Here is a 14,180-nt window from a genome sequence, read left to right as displayed (position 1 = left end):
TTATTTGTACACTTTGATATTTAGGGGGACTTTTATTTGTACACTTTGATATTTTGTGCAGCAGCGACAAGGTGTGCTTTTCCCCTTTTCTCCTCTTGGACCCCAGGTGCAGTCATCTGGAACGTGTTGTTGTTCAAGACCTGAGGGCTTTTCGGTCTCCCAGGCTCCCCACCCTCCATCCCCATCTTTTGGCTTTTTGATTGCTTGTCTGCCTGGCAAAGTTCTGCTCATTCTTCAGATCATTCCAGATTCTGCTTAAAATTCACCTTCAGGAGCCCTCTTTACCGGGTTTCTGTGGAATTCTTTCTGTTCTTAATTTACTTTCTTTGTGTTTCTTTCTATTTCCCTCACTAGACTGTCAGTTCTCCGTGGTTCAGGGAAATGTTTGGTTAGCCTTTTAGCCTGGCTCAGAGCCTTTTTATTTAGCAAATGTCATTAGGTAGTGTCATTTGTGGTTAGCGCCTTCTTTTTGTTGTTGTAATCTTTCTAATTTTATGTAAGTCATGTAAGTGTATTTCTGATTTGCCCCGTAGAATGTCTGACTCGCTTGGTACTTTTAGCTGTAGCACATGTGCTTTTCCATGCTGGAAGCCCTTCTTTTGTTATTTAATTGTACTATATGGTAAAAGTTCCTTTCCTTCTTTTTATTACTTCCTAATTTTTGTTATTTCATTCCCCCAACCCTTATTTTCTGCCTCAACTTTCACTGGGATATTTTCCCTCACTGGGTGTGGAGCATTCATTATACTTTTCCCATTTGACTGTGTTTGGGGTGCTCACTCGGCTAACCAGTGCTGTGTTTGGGGTGTTCACTCAGCTAACCGGTGCTGTATCGGGATGCTCACTCGGCTAACCGGTGCTGTGTTTGGGGTGCTTACTCGGCTAACTGGTGCATTTATCTTTTTTTTTTTTTTTTAGGATGTCAGTGCTGTTCTTGTGCGGGCTTGTCAGTTGGTGCCTCTTAGTCAGAATCACCTTGTCAGCAAAGTGTCCCAGCTGATCCACCATTTACTTTACAGACTGCAGGTAAGCATGTGTGTCACTTCAGGGCTCAGACTGTGAATGCAGATATGGTAGGCTCAGCTCTTTGTTATGTTTGAGACAGAATCTTAGCTCAGGTTGGCTGAGAAAGACCTTGCCCTTCTGATCGTTTTGTTCATGTTTATTTAAAGTGTTGGGATTATAGATGTTTGCTACCATGCCCAGGTCGGTTCTCTGATGTTTTGAAAAGCTTCAAATAAACATAATGCCTTGAACTGGGAGTTCAACTCATTGGCAGAGCCTTGCCTTGAGGGCCTGGCACACATGAGGCCATGGGTTCAATCCCAGCATCAGTACCACCGAAAAAACCAATGCTTAATAAGAGTATATCATTAAGACCAAGTATAATTCTGGCTGAATATATTTTCTGAGAGATTCTAGACTTTTGCTTATGAGAATATTCTTTTATGTTTGGTTCAATAAACCAACATCATTCATACCAACTTAGATTTTTTTTCCATGGAAAATAGAATTGATTGAGTTATATCCCAGAACATAGTCAAATGATTCCCTATGTCTTTCCCACCAATATTATTCACTTTTCCTGAAACTCTCATTTTTGAAATCTATATAAAACCCCACAAGTATCTTGGGAACAGGGAGCCCCAGGATAAAAAGACCACAGTTATTTCTGCCAACATCTGTTCTGCAGTTCTCCATCTGTAAAACTTGTAAGTGAATCCATGAGTAGATGAGTGTACGAATATCAGTTAGCATTGTCTCAACCAGAATCCTTCAGACTGCGAGAGAGGAGGGCATCCAAATAAAAGCAGAACCCTGCTGCTGGGCAAGGGGATGGATGCTGGCGTGTGACCAGCTGCATGTGTCAGATGCTGGCGTGTGACCAGCTGTGTGTGTTAGATGCTGGCGTGTGACCAGCTGTGTGTGTTAGATGCTGGCGTGTGACCAGCTGCGTGTGTTAGATGCTGGTGTGTGACCAGCTGCATATATTCCAGGTTTAGACTGTCACAGACAGATGTGGGATGGCTTCTGAATTTTCACTATTGTCATGTGTTTCATCTCTGTGTCACTGGCAATTGGAGAACTTCCCAACACCTGTGGCATCAAGAGCCCATAACCAACTTTCTAACATTTGATGACACTAAATATGGACTTGAATGTCCATAAATTGGGTTTTGGTCAGCCCACTTTTTCTTGAGAAAATTATAAACTCTAGGGGACAGGGATTTGTCATATCTTCTTGGCGTGTTCCTCACATCATGACAATACATAGTTAGCAGATGTGTTTTTTTGCTACGTATTAGTTGAATAGTTACTATATGCTAAGTCAGTTTAATTGAATTAAGACATTTCAGTGTATTGAATTTTGTATCTGTGTTTATAGTTGTCAGTTTCTAATTAGTTCCAGGAAAAGTTACAAGGACCTCCAGGTTCTACTTTGGAGATATCAAAGGGACAGAAGTGATCAAGACCCTATAGCAGGGAGACGGTCTCCTCCTATCTTGATCAAACTTAGAGCCAATGCTTTGGTACAAAAAAGATGAACGTGTGCTCTCTTCCATTAGATCATCTCTGTTTTTCCCTTTCTTGTTAGGTGGTTGTAGATGAGCAGAACTTGGATTTCCTGTTGACCTATACAATTTCAGCTATTCAGCAGTGTAGCTCTTGGACACACATGGAAATTCTTCAAGCCCTGGCTGCTCTGGTTTACTGCAATGGTTCAAAATGTCAAAAGGTAGTGTCTTAGGTTGTGTTTTGTTACCGTGATAAACAGCACAACCAAAAGCAACTAAAGGAAGAAAGTGTTTATTTCATTTTACAACTTATAGCCAATCATCCAAAGAAGCTGGGGCAGAAACTGTAGCAGAAACCACCGGGAGATGCTGCTTACTAGCTTGCTTCCTCTGGCTTGCTCAGATGTCTTTTTTATACAGTGCAGGCCCAACTGCCTAGGGATGGCACCACCCACAGTGGGCTGGAGCCCACTACATCAGTTAGCAGTTAAAGAAACTCCCCACAAACGCTTCTCCAGGCCACCTGATAGAGACAGTTCCTCAGTTGAGGTCCCCTCTTCCCAGGTGACTCTAGGTTTGCATCAGGTATTTTAAACTGTTATGTCTTTCCTTTGAAAGACTAGTAACACAGACTTGAGAGCCAAGATACCTGTTTTCAAATATCCATCCTGCCACAATTGCATGTATAGCCTTCCTGGATCCCTTGTTTGTTCATGGTAAGATATTGCTCTGAGGATGAAACAGTGCTTGGCTATAACTGTTGGCCATTATTATCATCGTCACCCTTCGTCCACGTATCCAAGACTAAAGAGCCCCAGCAATTACCTAGTCATGATTTTTTTAAAAAAAAAGATTTTAAAGATTTATTTTATTATTATGCATTATTGTCTGCATTGCCAAAAGAGGGCACCAGATCTCATTACAGGTGGTTGTGAGCCACCATGTGGTTGCTGGGAATTGAACTCAGGACCTCTGGAAGAACAGCCAGTGCTCTTAACCTCTGAGCTATCTCTCCAGCCCCATAGTCATGATTCTTACTGCTGATTCCTGGCATATGTTTAGGTAGCTATTGAAGGATTTACCTAATGGTTAATTTTTTTATATTTAACTGTTCTTTAGTTAGGAAAATATTGTCTAACAGGTACAGTCTTCCTAGAAGCTGTTCTTATACCCACACTGTTGATATTTTGTTTCAGTATCTCCCAGACCTGCTAGGCAAGAGTGGCCTCTTGATGAAGTTGAGTGACTCAGCTCACTCGGATCCTGAGGTCAGGAGAGCTGCAGTGCATTGTATGGCAAACTTGTGTCTCAGGTATGTGGATCTAACCTGGTTTCCCAACAGTAGAAGGTAGGACTCTCCTGGGCCTTTCTTAGATTGTAGAAAAATAACCTTGCTTAAGCTATGCCTGGTGATGTATGACTTTGATCCCAGTACTCAGGAGGCTGAGGCAAGAGGATCCTTAGCTTGAGGCTATTGTACATAGCAAGTTCCAGACCAGCTTGGGCAATAGGTCAGACTGTCTCAATAAACAAAACGAGAGAACCTAATTTACATTTTCCATGCTTTTTAGCAGGGTTATCTGGTATTGTCTGTTTTTAATTAAAGAAAACCTATCCAGAAATGAAGGGAGAAATGCATGCTAAAAGTGATAGGTGTGTAAATATGTCAGTCAGTTTTATTTTCTGTTGGTGTAAATTTTAGTCATATTCTTTTAGAAAGAATATTTATGTAAATTTATGCTCTTGTGAGAGTTTCTGTTAACCCCATATTCTTTAAGAAGATGGAGCTGGCAGGCGGTGGTTGGCACATACCTTTAATCCCAGCACTCGGGAGGCAGAGGCAGGAGAATATCTGTGAGTTCAAGGCCAGCCTGGTCTGCAAGAGCTAGTTCTAGATCAAGCTCCAAAGCTACAGAGAAACTCTGTGTCAGAAAAAAAAAAAAGAAAAAAAAAAAAGTTGAGCTGATACCATACCATGCAGTAACAGACGGGCAGCACAAACTTGGCCTTGTCTCTACGTAGTTCTGTCTGTCCCATGCCTGGGAAAGCAGACTCGGTCTTGTTCTCACTCCGCAGGATCTGTCTGCGGTATTTCCCTCCTATGACTGAATGGCAGAACCAAAAGAAGATTATTTCTTCTCCACACCTCCTCCACTATGCTGCTGTGACATAGTTCTCTTCCACCTTCATGTGTGTTCAAGCCTGTGTTAGTCCAGCAGTACTAATCAGCCAAAGTGCCATTTCTAGAGTACAGTAGCATTCAGTGATATGTGCTAGACTTAGCAGTCTGTGTTGCTGTTGTTAATTCTTATCTATCTATCTATCTATCTATCTATCTATCTATCTATCTATCTATCTATCTATCTATCTATCTGAACCATTTCAAAGGAGACTGCTTGAATTGTTCTCTCTGCTTGTGTTTTAGTGTTCCAGGACAGCCGTACCTAGAGGAGTCCTATCAGAATGTCTGCTTCCAAGCTTTCTTGACCATTTTACAGTCTCCAAAATCGTCTGATATGGATGATATAACATTTTGCATGGTAGGTGGAGCTGCTGTTAACATCCAAACGGAGACTAGAGGATTTGACTGCTCTATTAGATTCATCTGGAAAGATAGAGCTACACGGATGTGTAAATGGTGTCTGTAAGTCATCAGCACTGAGGCCACACCTTTGAATTTAAATGATAAGGAACCATTTTGTTTGCTTTGGTTTGCTCTGAGTGTTGTTTTGACAACTTAAAAGGCCATATTCTTTCTCCTCCTTAATCTAAAAACAGTACAATGATTATGAATGATTTTAGAGTAAAAAGGAAGAAAGGTGTTGAATAATATCATTTTAATGACAAATATGATGATATATGAACATATTTTAATTCAGAAGCATATATTTTAAACATTATAGATCTAAGGTAGTGAAAGTTATTTTTGGTACCTGACTGAGGTATGACTGCTGGAAATAATTCATCCTGTGGGCCCCCAGCTTTTTGAAAGAGCATGTTTATCATTTGATGCCTTGTTTTAGAACCTTCCCATTTTTTAAGTTTTAATGACTCTTAGACAACTTCCCTGTGCATATTTATATGCGTCATGGTTTCTGGTGGCTACCGATGGAATAATTTGAGCATATTACTTAACTTCCTGTTGCCTCCATGTTCTGCCCATATTGTGGGGCTTTTATGTGGTGCACAAGATAAAGCATTTAAAATGCATGACAGAATCATGTCAGTGTTGTCGACTTTTCACATTTAGCCTGTGTTAGCTTATGTAATTGTCACAGCCGTAATTCATGAAAGTCGACTTCTCCCACTATTTCAACAAGTCTGCAGTTCACTGCTTCCCCTGTGGGGGATTTCTAAAGGATGGAGTCCTAGAAGTGAGGGCACTTGATCAGAACTGCCCTCCCACCCGTGCCTTGGCCTTTAGGAGCCACTCAGGGTGTTCATTACAGAGCTTTTCACATCTTCTCTCTGCTCCTTTAAAAAAAAAATTTTTTTTTTTATATCATTTGTTTGGTTTTTGTGATAAGGTTTCTCTGTGTAACAGTCCTGGCTGTCCTGGAACTCATTCTGTAAACCAGGCTAGCCTCAAGCTCACAGAGATCTGCCTGCTTCTGTCTCCTGAGTGCTGGGATTAAGAGCACGCACCACCACTGCCCAGCTAAAAACTTTTAAGTGCACTTTACGTATTGTGTATGTGAGCATGTGGGCATGCCGCAGCACTTGTGTGGAGCTCAGAGGACATGTTGGAGAAGTTGGTTCTCTCCTTCCACAAGTGGGTCCTGGGAACTGAACTCAGGTTGTCAGCTTTGGCGGGAGGCGACCGTACCTGCTGAGCTGTCTCACAGGCCCTCTGCGCCCCTTCTGCAGTCTCACCCACCCGCTGTCTTGCTCAGTTATGCTTGCTGATTTAGGAGTGTACACAGTAAGAGGGCTCTTCTAGACGGATGCCCAGGGTGCTCATCAGCCCTGGTCTCTGGTCCCCGTCTCTGCTGTGTATGCTGCTTAAAGTGTTTCTTCGTCTCTTCTGTTCTAACAGTTACAGAGTTGGTCCCTGAGGAACCAGGTCTTACTCTGCCTTTTAACTTGCATCTCTGCTGCCCTCCCCTCAGTTGTTACAGAACGCACTGAAAGGCATACAGTCCCTTCTTAATGGCGGGAAGATGAGAATGACGGAAACTGAGCACCTGGGCGCGCTCCTCGCGGTGCTGAAGGTGAGGCGAGTCTTCAGCTTCACACCCCAAGTGTGGGCTCTCCTGTCCTTGCACCTCTCTGGCCAGCCCTCTATGGCTTAGAAGGTCTCAGGTGGATTATAAGAGCAAAGTAAAGTGTTCATATTCAAGTGTACTCAGTTCAAATTAAGAGCAGAGGACAACCACAATCAATATATCAAAGTTTTAAGAATTACTTTGGAATCTCAGAAAAGAATCAGTAGTGAGATATAATCTGTAAATGATTTAATTACAGATTATCTTGAACCCACCTTTCCCTTTTTGTACTTAAGGAGCAGTAGGCTGCCATTGCTAGCTCCTGAGTCTGCACACAATGGGAAAATCGGGTCACCCTCTGAGACCCAGAGCCTTTCAGTTCATCCAGGAAGAATCAGAGACACGATGTTCACCTCAGATCAAAGCCATCTGTGACAGTCTAGTTTTGTGACCAATATTTTAATTACTTTCTCTTAATCCTTAAATAGAGAGGAACAAATATGGAAATAGATGAATAAATAGAAACAGTAAATTAGGCGCTGGAGAGATGGCTTGTTGGTTAAGAGTGCTGGTTCCTTTTACAGAGGACCCGGCACATACTTGGTGGCTCACAACCATTCACAGCTCCAGTTCCATGGGATCCAATCCCCTCCTCTGACCTCCACAGGCACCTGGTACACACATGGCACACATACAGGCAGGCAAAACTCTCATGTACATAAATAAACCTTAAAAAATAATAAATTAGTTTAAACAATTTGTGACCAATAAAATAACAGGATAAAAGTGATTTGATAAATAAAAATTACAGATGCACTAAAACTAAACCTAATCTGGTGTGACCAGTGCAGCAGATCCAGCTGCATTCTTGCCTATCCCAGTACTTACTTGCCACGCCCAGTCTCTGAAATCAGATGAAATCATGAGCATCGGAGGGACATGGACATAGATGAGGTTAAATACTTCTCTGAGCACTAACCTTAAGTTATCTCCTTTGTCTCATTTATATATATGTTTGTTTTTTGAGACAAGTTTTATCTGTAGCTTTGGAGCCTATCCTGGAACTAACTCCTGTAGATCAGACTGGCCTTGAGCTCACAGAGATCTACCTGCCTCTGCCTCCTGAGTGCTGGGATTAAAGGCATGTACCACCACCACCTGGTCATTTTTATTCTGTAATAGTTTTTTTTTAATGTATACAGTGTTCTGCCCACATGTATGACTGCATGCCAGAGGAGGACACCAGATCTCATTATAGATGGTTGTGAGCCACCATGTGATTGCTGGGAATTAGACTCAGGACCTCTGAAGAGCAAGCAGTGCTCTTAACCTCTGAGCCATCTCTCCAGCCCTCTGTAATAGTTTTTAAACATTGGTCTGTGCTTCAGCTGATTCCGTTTCTGATTTATATGGCATTTGTTTCTCCTCACCTTTCCTTGTCAGAAAGCCATGTTTCACGGACTCCCTGGATTAAACATAGAGATGCCCACAGTGCTATACCCAACTCCACTTCCTCAGTATGATGGACGATCACCTGTTAAACCACAGCAACCAGAGCCCAGTGCTGCTCGACTATCTGCGGTACATTTCTGTCCATTGAGATTTCAGCTGTGGATTGTTCGCGTGCTTACTGTGTGTGTGTGTGTGTGTGTGTGTGTGTGTGTGTGTGTGTGTGTGTGTGTGTGTGTGCCACTAGGAATTTGTTTTCAAGTTATTGTAATTAATACAGAAATATAAAATTGATCAGATTGCTGAGAATGCCAGTTAGAGTACCTTGTACTTCTGAGAGGACTAGGCATTGTGACCGCTACAAACAAGCATTTGCTTTACTTCAGTGCTGTGAAGACTCCTTTCTAGACCTCAAAGCCAACAAGGATCAGTATGCTTCTTTTGTAAAGGGCTGGCTATCACAGGGAACATAGTGCAAAGCAACCAGGAATTCTCTGTGGAAGCAGATGGGCTACATTTCGGTAAAGCTTAATAGAAACAGGCTACAGGGTGGGCTGCAGTTAGCCTTGGGTCATAATATCACAGTCATTCTTTAGAGCCATTAAAGCCCATGATGCTCCTGTCACATTCCCCAGCCTTTCTAGACAGCTGTCTTTTCCCTCAGTCTCTTGGAGACTCTGGAGCATTCATAGGGGTGACTAAGATTTGTTTCTAGAAACGTGACAGCAGACAAAGAGTGCTTAAATTGGAAATTCCTTTATTTATTCAACATTTATACATGGACTACACTAAGATGTAGATAGAAGTTTCTGTCCCTCCTGATCCTGTAGCCATTCTGTCCCAAAGAAACACACAGAAGCTTATATTAATTATGAACTGTTTGGCCTATAACCTCAGGCTTATTATTAATTAGCTCTTGCAACTTAAATTAACCCATAACTCTTATTTATGTTTAGCTTTGTGGCTTGGTACCTTCTCTCAGTAAGGCATTCTCATCTTGCTTCTTCTGCGTCTGGCTGATGACTGACTCTCTATCTTTCCTCTTCCCAGAATTCTCCTAGTCTGGTTTCCCCACTTATACTTCCTGCCTGGCTTCTGGCCATCAGTGTTTTATTGAACCAATACAGGTGACAAATCTTTACAGTGTTCAAGAGTATTCTCCTACAGCACTAAGACATTGGAGGAAGCATGAAAAGTTCAGGCACTAGGGCCTGGAGAGATGGCTCACTAGGTAAAGTACTAGTTGCACAAACATAAGGATTTGAGTTCATATCCTTGTCACCTACATTTAAAAAAACAAAACAGCAAAACAAAACTGGTGTGTACATGAGGTTTGCTTAAGATGTGATAGCTAAATGGAGACTCGAGAATGAATAACAAGGTGGAGGGATAGGAATCAGAGCTGCATAGACACAGAGTAAGTGTGTGTGTGGCTCCTGTTGTTTGCAGGTGTGTGGAGGATCTTACACAGTGTTACAGAATCTGTGGTTTATGTGTAAGTGCTGTAGGAGTCATAGAAAAATGGCATGGTCAGATTTGTGGCTGCAAAGAACCACAGATTTTTGCAGAGAAAGTGTAAGTCAGGACCACTTTAAGCAATAGATGAGGGTGATGGGCTATGCTCACGTTCCACAGGCTTTCAAGCTCTGGCAGAAGCTCTGGAGAAGGCCAGCTTCTCTACAGCTATGCCTGGTGCTTCCAGGTGAGGGAGTGATACTCAGAAGTGGTTCCAGAGTCACTTGGAGAAGCCTAGGCTATGTGGTTGCTGTGTCCAGGAACCTTATTCCTTGTTTCTAGTTCAGGACTATGTCATGCATTGTGCCTGGCACATCCTGCCACTCTGCTTGTGTTCTTTTTTCTCCTTTCTTCAAACTGCTTGTTAGGGACATCTCCAGTCACTTTCAAATGAGAGAGTACCTATGATGTCAGTTAAAAAGTAGTTTTGGGGGGGCTGGTGAGATGGCTCAGTGATTAAGAGCATTGCCTGCTCTTCCAAAGGTCCTGAGTTCAATTCCCAGCAACCACATGTTGGCTCACAACCATCTGTAATGACGTCTGGTGCCCTCTTCTGGCCTGCAGACATACATACAGACAGAATGTTGTATACATAATAAATAAATATATTTTAAAAAAATAAAAAAATAAAAAAATAAAAAGTAGTTTTGGAATGACTCATAATATATATGTATATGTGTATGTGTGAATATATATAAGTATGTACTTTGTGTATGTGTATGTATACATACGTGTGTATGTATATATACACACACATAATATATATGTGTGTGTGTGTGTGCGTGTGTGTGTGTGTGTATATATATATATATATTGTCTTTGCTCCTAAAATTAGAACAAAAAGAAAAAGCACAAAGTAAAACCAAAGAAAGCCCAACAAGGAGAGAAGGAGGAGGAGGAAGAATCCAGTGGTGATGTCGAAGTGGCCCCAAGCCTCAGCAGGGGCAGGGTGAACACATGTGACGAGAATAACTGGCGCTTCTCCCCCCGGGGCGCCCAGAGTTTGCCTGTGGATGGAGACAGAGCTGCAGGAAGAGAACAGGTCTGGCCCTTCGCCTCCTCCAGCTGGAAACGAGCCAGCAGTAGTGAGTCAGACTACTCCGATTCGGAAGGAGGCATGCAGGGGAAAATGAGGTAGTAGTACTTTGTTATAATGTTCTACCTGGTATTTGTAGTTGCGTGTGACTTAAGAACCTGCCTGCCATGTGGCGTTGACCTTAAAGGTCAACTTCACTTTGACCCATGGCTGCCTGCTGGATCTACTTTCATGACTCTTTGCCCCTCTCTGGCCTTTTCGTCTTGTTAGCCACTAGTCCTCTTCAAAGTGAGCTCACAAGTCATCGTTGCTGGGAAGCTTTTTCTGCACCTCCACTCTGACCTAGACTCTCTTACATGACCCTGCAGTTCACCTTTGCCCTGGTGTCATGTGAAGTATGTTACAGTTCTTTCTTGAACCATCTGTCACTTCCACTAAAAAGCGTGTGAGGTGCAGGAGCTTTGTGTGTGTGTCCCCACCTCAAGTGCTGGGGTCCACATAAGGTCATTCGGTGTATCCATTGGGTAGATGAGTGGACACTCTATGCTGTTTCTTGTCTCACTCTGGTTCAGCCTTAATATTAATAGCTTGTAGCAAAATTACTTAATGTGTTTTGATCATACTTTGAAAGGGATGGTAACATCCTAGGGATACTCAGGATGCTTAATTTCTCAAATCATTTGGACTGGTTGGAATAAGTAGCGTTTCCTTTGCATTTTTAACTTGTTAAACTTTCTTCTCTCTATGAAAGGTCGTACCAAGCCAAGGTTCGCCAAGGAGCATTAGCTTGTTTTCTTTCTACGATCAAGTCCATAGAAAAAAAAGTTCTCTATGGCTACTGGTCAGCCTTTGTTCCTGACACGCCCGAGCTTGGAAGCCCACAGTCTGTGTCCTTAATGACGCTCACATTAAAGGACCCATCTCCAAAGGTAAGACACAGTTCTATGTCTTTCCCCTTTGCCCTATTGGTCTGTGAATACTGCTCTCACTCCACCGTCCCGGCTCCTGACTTGAGAACCTTGCTAGCAGGAAATGGCTGGGGACAGGCTTCTGTGGACCACATATTAAGATTATGTCTTAGCCCAGGGTTTTGCTTGAAGTCAGAGCACACTGAGCTATCACTTCTGTGTCTCCCGTGAGCCCCACTGAAGCTGTGGCTCAGGAGTGACTTGACTCAATAGAATGTAGTATACCTGGTTGCAGAGACTTAACCCAGTGGCGTGTAGTGTGTCCGTGGTTGTAGAGGCCATCTAAAGCTTAGAAAAGTGCCTGTATTGTTTGTGAAAACCCAAGATAGTACTATACATAAAATATATAATTTCCCCATATCTTTTAAAAAATGAAAGATTTACATATTTTAATGAGAAAAAATCAATTTCAGAAAAGAGACAACAATAGTTTGGCAGTCTGGATAGGATCAGCAACTACCCAGTGGCCGATGGAGTATCTGCCTCTGTTTAGATAGATACATTCACGCCTCTCTGGAAACTAGCTCTCAAGCAAGGAAGGAAAAGAGTCTGCTCTCAGCCGTGCAGCAGTGAATATTAAAAGTCACACTGAGGAGCACCACGCTTTCCTTAGGTAACCCACCAGAAGTGGATACTTTAATTAGCCCTATTACATATTTTGCCTCTTTTTAAGTTTTTTTCTAGAAGGAGAATATAATCCACAGTATATTAGAATACTCTGTAATCATTTGAGTTGTTAATTACATATAAGATGGGGCTGGAGCTTGGCTCAGTGGTTAAGAGCACTGACTGCACTTCCAGAGGACCCAGGGTCGATTTCCAGCACCCACTTGTCAGCTCACAGTCACCTGTAACTGACTCTTCCTTAAATAAACAGCAATCCATGACTAAAATGTATTTTTTCCCCTTTCCGTCCATAAGATCATAGTTAGGGTCTGTGAGATGGCCCAGTGCTTAAAGTGCTTGCTGTTCAAGCATGAAGACATGAGTTCAGATCCCCAGCACCTGTAAAGAATTGGGTGGTGGAGACAGGTGGATCCCTAGGGCTTGCTGATCAGCCAGCCCCACCAAATCTGTAAGCTCCAGGTTCAGTGAGAGGCCTTGTCTCAAAAATTAAAGTGGAGAGCAACTGAGGAAGACACATGTGCATGCAGATGTGCACACCATAAACATACACAGCTTACATCCGTTATCAGATACACCCAAGTGTTTCTAAACATTGAATTACTGTTGTTAATATACACAAACACACACTCAAGTGCTTCAGAGTAGAATGTAAGTGGGTACTCTTGAGAGCTGTTGAGTTCTCTTTTCATCAGCCTGATACTTAGATATGTAGGTCTCTGATCTAATCATTCCCACACTTAGGGCTCCAGATCCGTGTGCTGTGGTAGTAATAGAACTGTTGTCCCATGGCGACCTTACATGTGGTCAAGTGGCTACCTTGTAGCTGCCCTCAGTACCTGATGCCGCCTCCCCTTGCCGTTATCTAATAAGATGGCTCTGAGTACTTGGAGAATTGAGCCTATAGAAAGAAGGGAGCCTGGATCCCGACTTCTAACTGACCGGTGTGAATCATCTTGACATTTCAGACGCGTGCCTGTGCCTTGCAAGTTTTGTCTGCCATCTTGGAAGGCTCGAAACAGTTTCTTTCTATTGCTGAGGACACCACTGACCACAAAATGGCTTTCACTCCTTTCTCCGTAACAATTGCATCCAGCATTAGAGAGTTGCACAGATGTCTTCTGTTAGCTTTGGTGGCAGAGTCATCGTCCCAGACCCTTACCCAGATAATTAAGGTAAGTCCCAAGTTACCTTCAGCTTGAGAGAGGCTTCAGTTTGTATGTCTTACATCACCTGAAAGTATAAGTAATAATTATATTAAAGACACCTGTTTGGAAGTCTGTACTTAATCTTACTGTAGACATTAAAAAGACTGGTTTTCTTTTAGTAAGTAGACCTTTAAAACTGACTCTGTGGGTAAAGGCTCTTGCCAGCAAGCCAAGTTTGATCTCCAGAATTCATGTGGTGGGAGGAGAGAACAGATTCCCACAGTCGCCTTCTGACCTCCATATACACATACATACTCACAAAAATAAAGATAAAAAATATTATTGTGTGTGTGTGAATGTATGTTTCTGTTCTGTTACAGTGCCTTGCAAATCTAGTATCAAATGCCCCCTACAACCGCCTGAAACTCAGCTTGCTGACCAAAGTCTGGAACCACATAAAACCTTACATCCGCCACAAAGGTTAGTAGTGCTAACTGCTTCTTTTTGTCAAATGTAGACTATCAGTGTTTAAAAGAAAGAGAAGTAAGTATTGAGAGCACCTCTTCAGCTCTAAGATGTTTGCTTAGTCTCAGCTTGTCAAAGGTATAAACAACTAGACGGCTGTTTGGGGAAGGGAAGGAGCTGGAGAACCAACTGAGTTGAGTGCGGCTTCGACGTCTTAGGACAGTGGGCAAACTGCATCTTAGAGTGATCGGGAT

General features: G+C 42.5%; 1 protein-coding gene across 1 annotated transcript in view; it reads left to right on the top strand.

Annotated features, from left to right (window-relative positions):
* The window catches only part of Heatr6 (HEAT repeat containing 6), a 31,110-nt gene that overhangs the window by 1,431 nt on the left and 15,499 nt on the right, over positions 1-14,180 (top strand). Inside the window, exons 2-11 of the mRNA XM_005349347.3 lie at positions 919-1,026; positions 2,597-2,737; positions 3,713-3,828; positions 4,942-5,056; positions 6,626-6,727; positions 8,165-8,302; positions 10,521-10,819; positions 11,473-11,650; positions 13,282-13,488; positions 13,842-13,941. Of these exons, the coding sequence (XP_005349404.1) occupies positions 919-1,026; positions 2,597-2,737; positions 3,713-3,828; positions 4,942-5,056; positions 6,626-6,727; positions 8,165-8,302; positions 10,521-10,819; positions 11,473-11,650; positions 13,282-13,488; positions 13,842-13,941 (1,504 nt within the window). The remainder of the gene's footprint in view (positions 1-918; positions 1,027-2,596; positions 2,738-3,712; positions 3,829-4,941; positions 5,057-6,625; positions 6,728-8,164; positions 8,303-10,520; positions 10,820-11,472; positions 11,651-13,281; positions 13,489-13,841; positions 13,942-14,180) is intronic.

Source organism: Microtus ochrogaster, chromosome 7, assembly GCF_000317375.1.
Source record: "Microtus ochrogaster isolate Prairie Vole_2 chromosome 7, MicOch1.0, whole genome shotgun sequence".
Taxonomy (NCBI): Eukaryota; Metazoa; Chordata; class Mammalia; order Rodentia; family Cricetidae; genus Microtus; species Microtus ochrogaster.
This window is presented reverse-complemented; position numbering and strand designations above follow the sequence as displayed.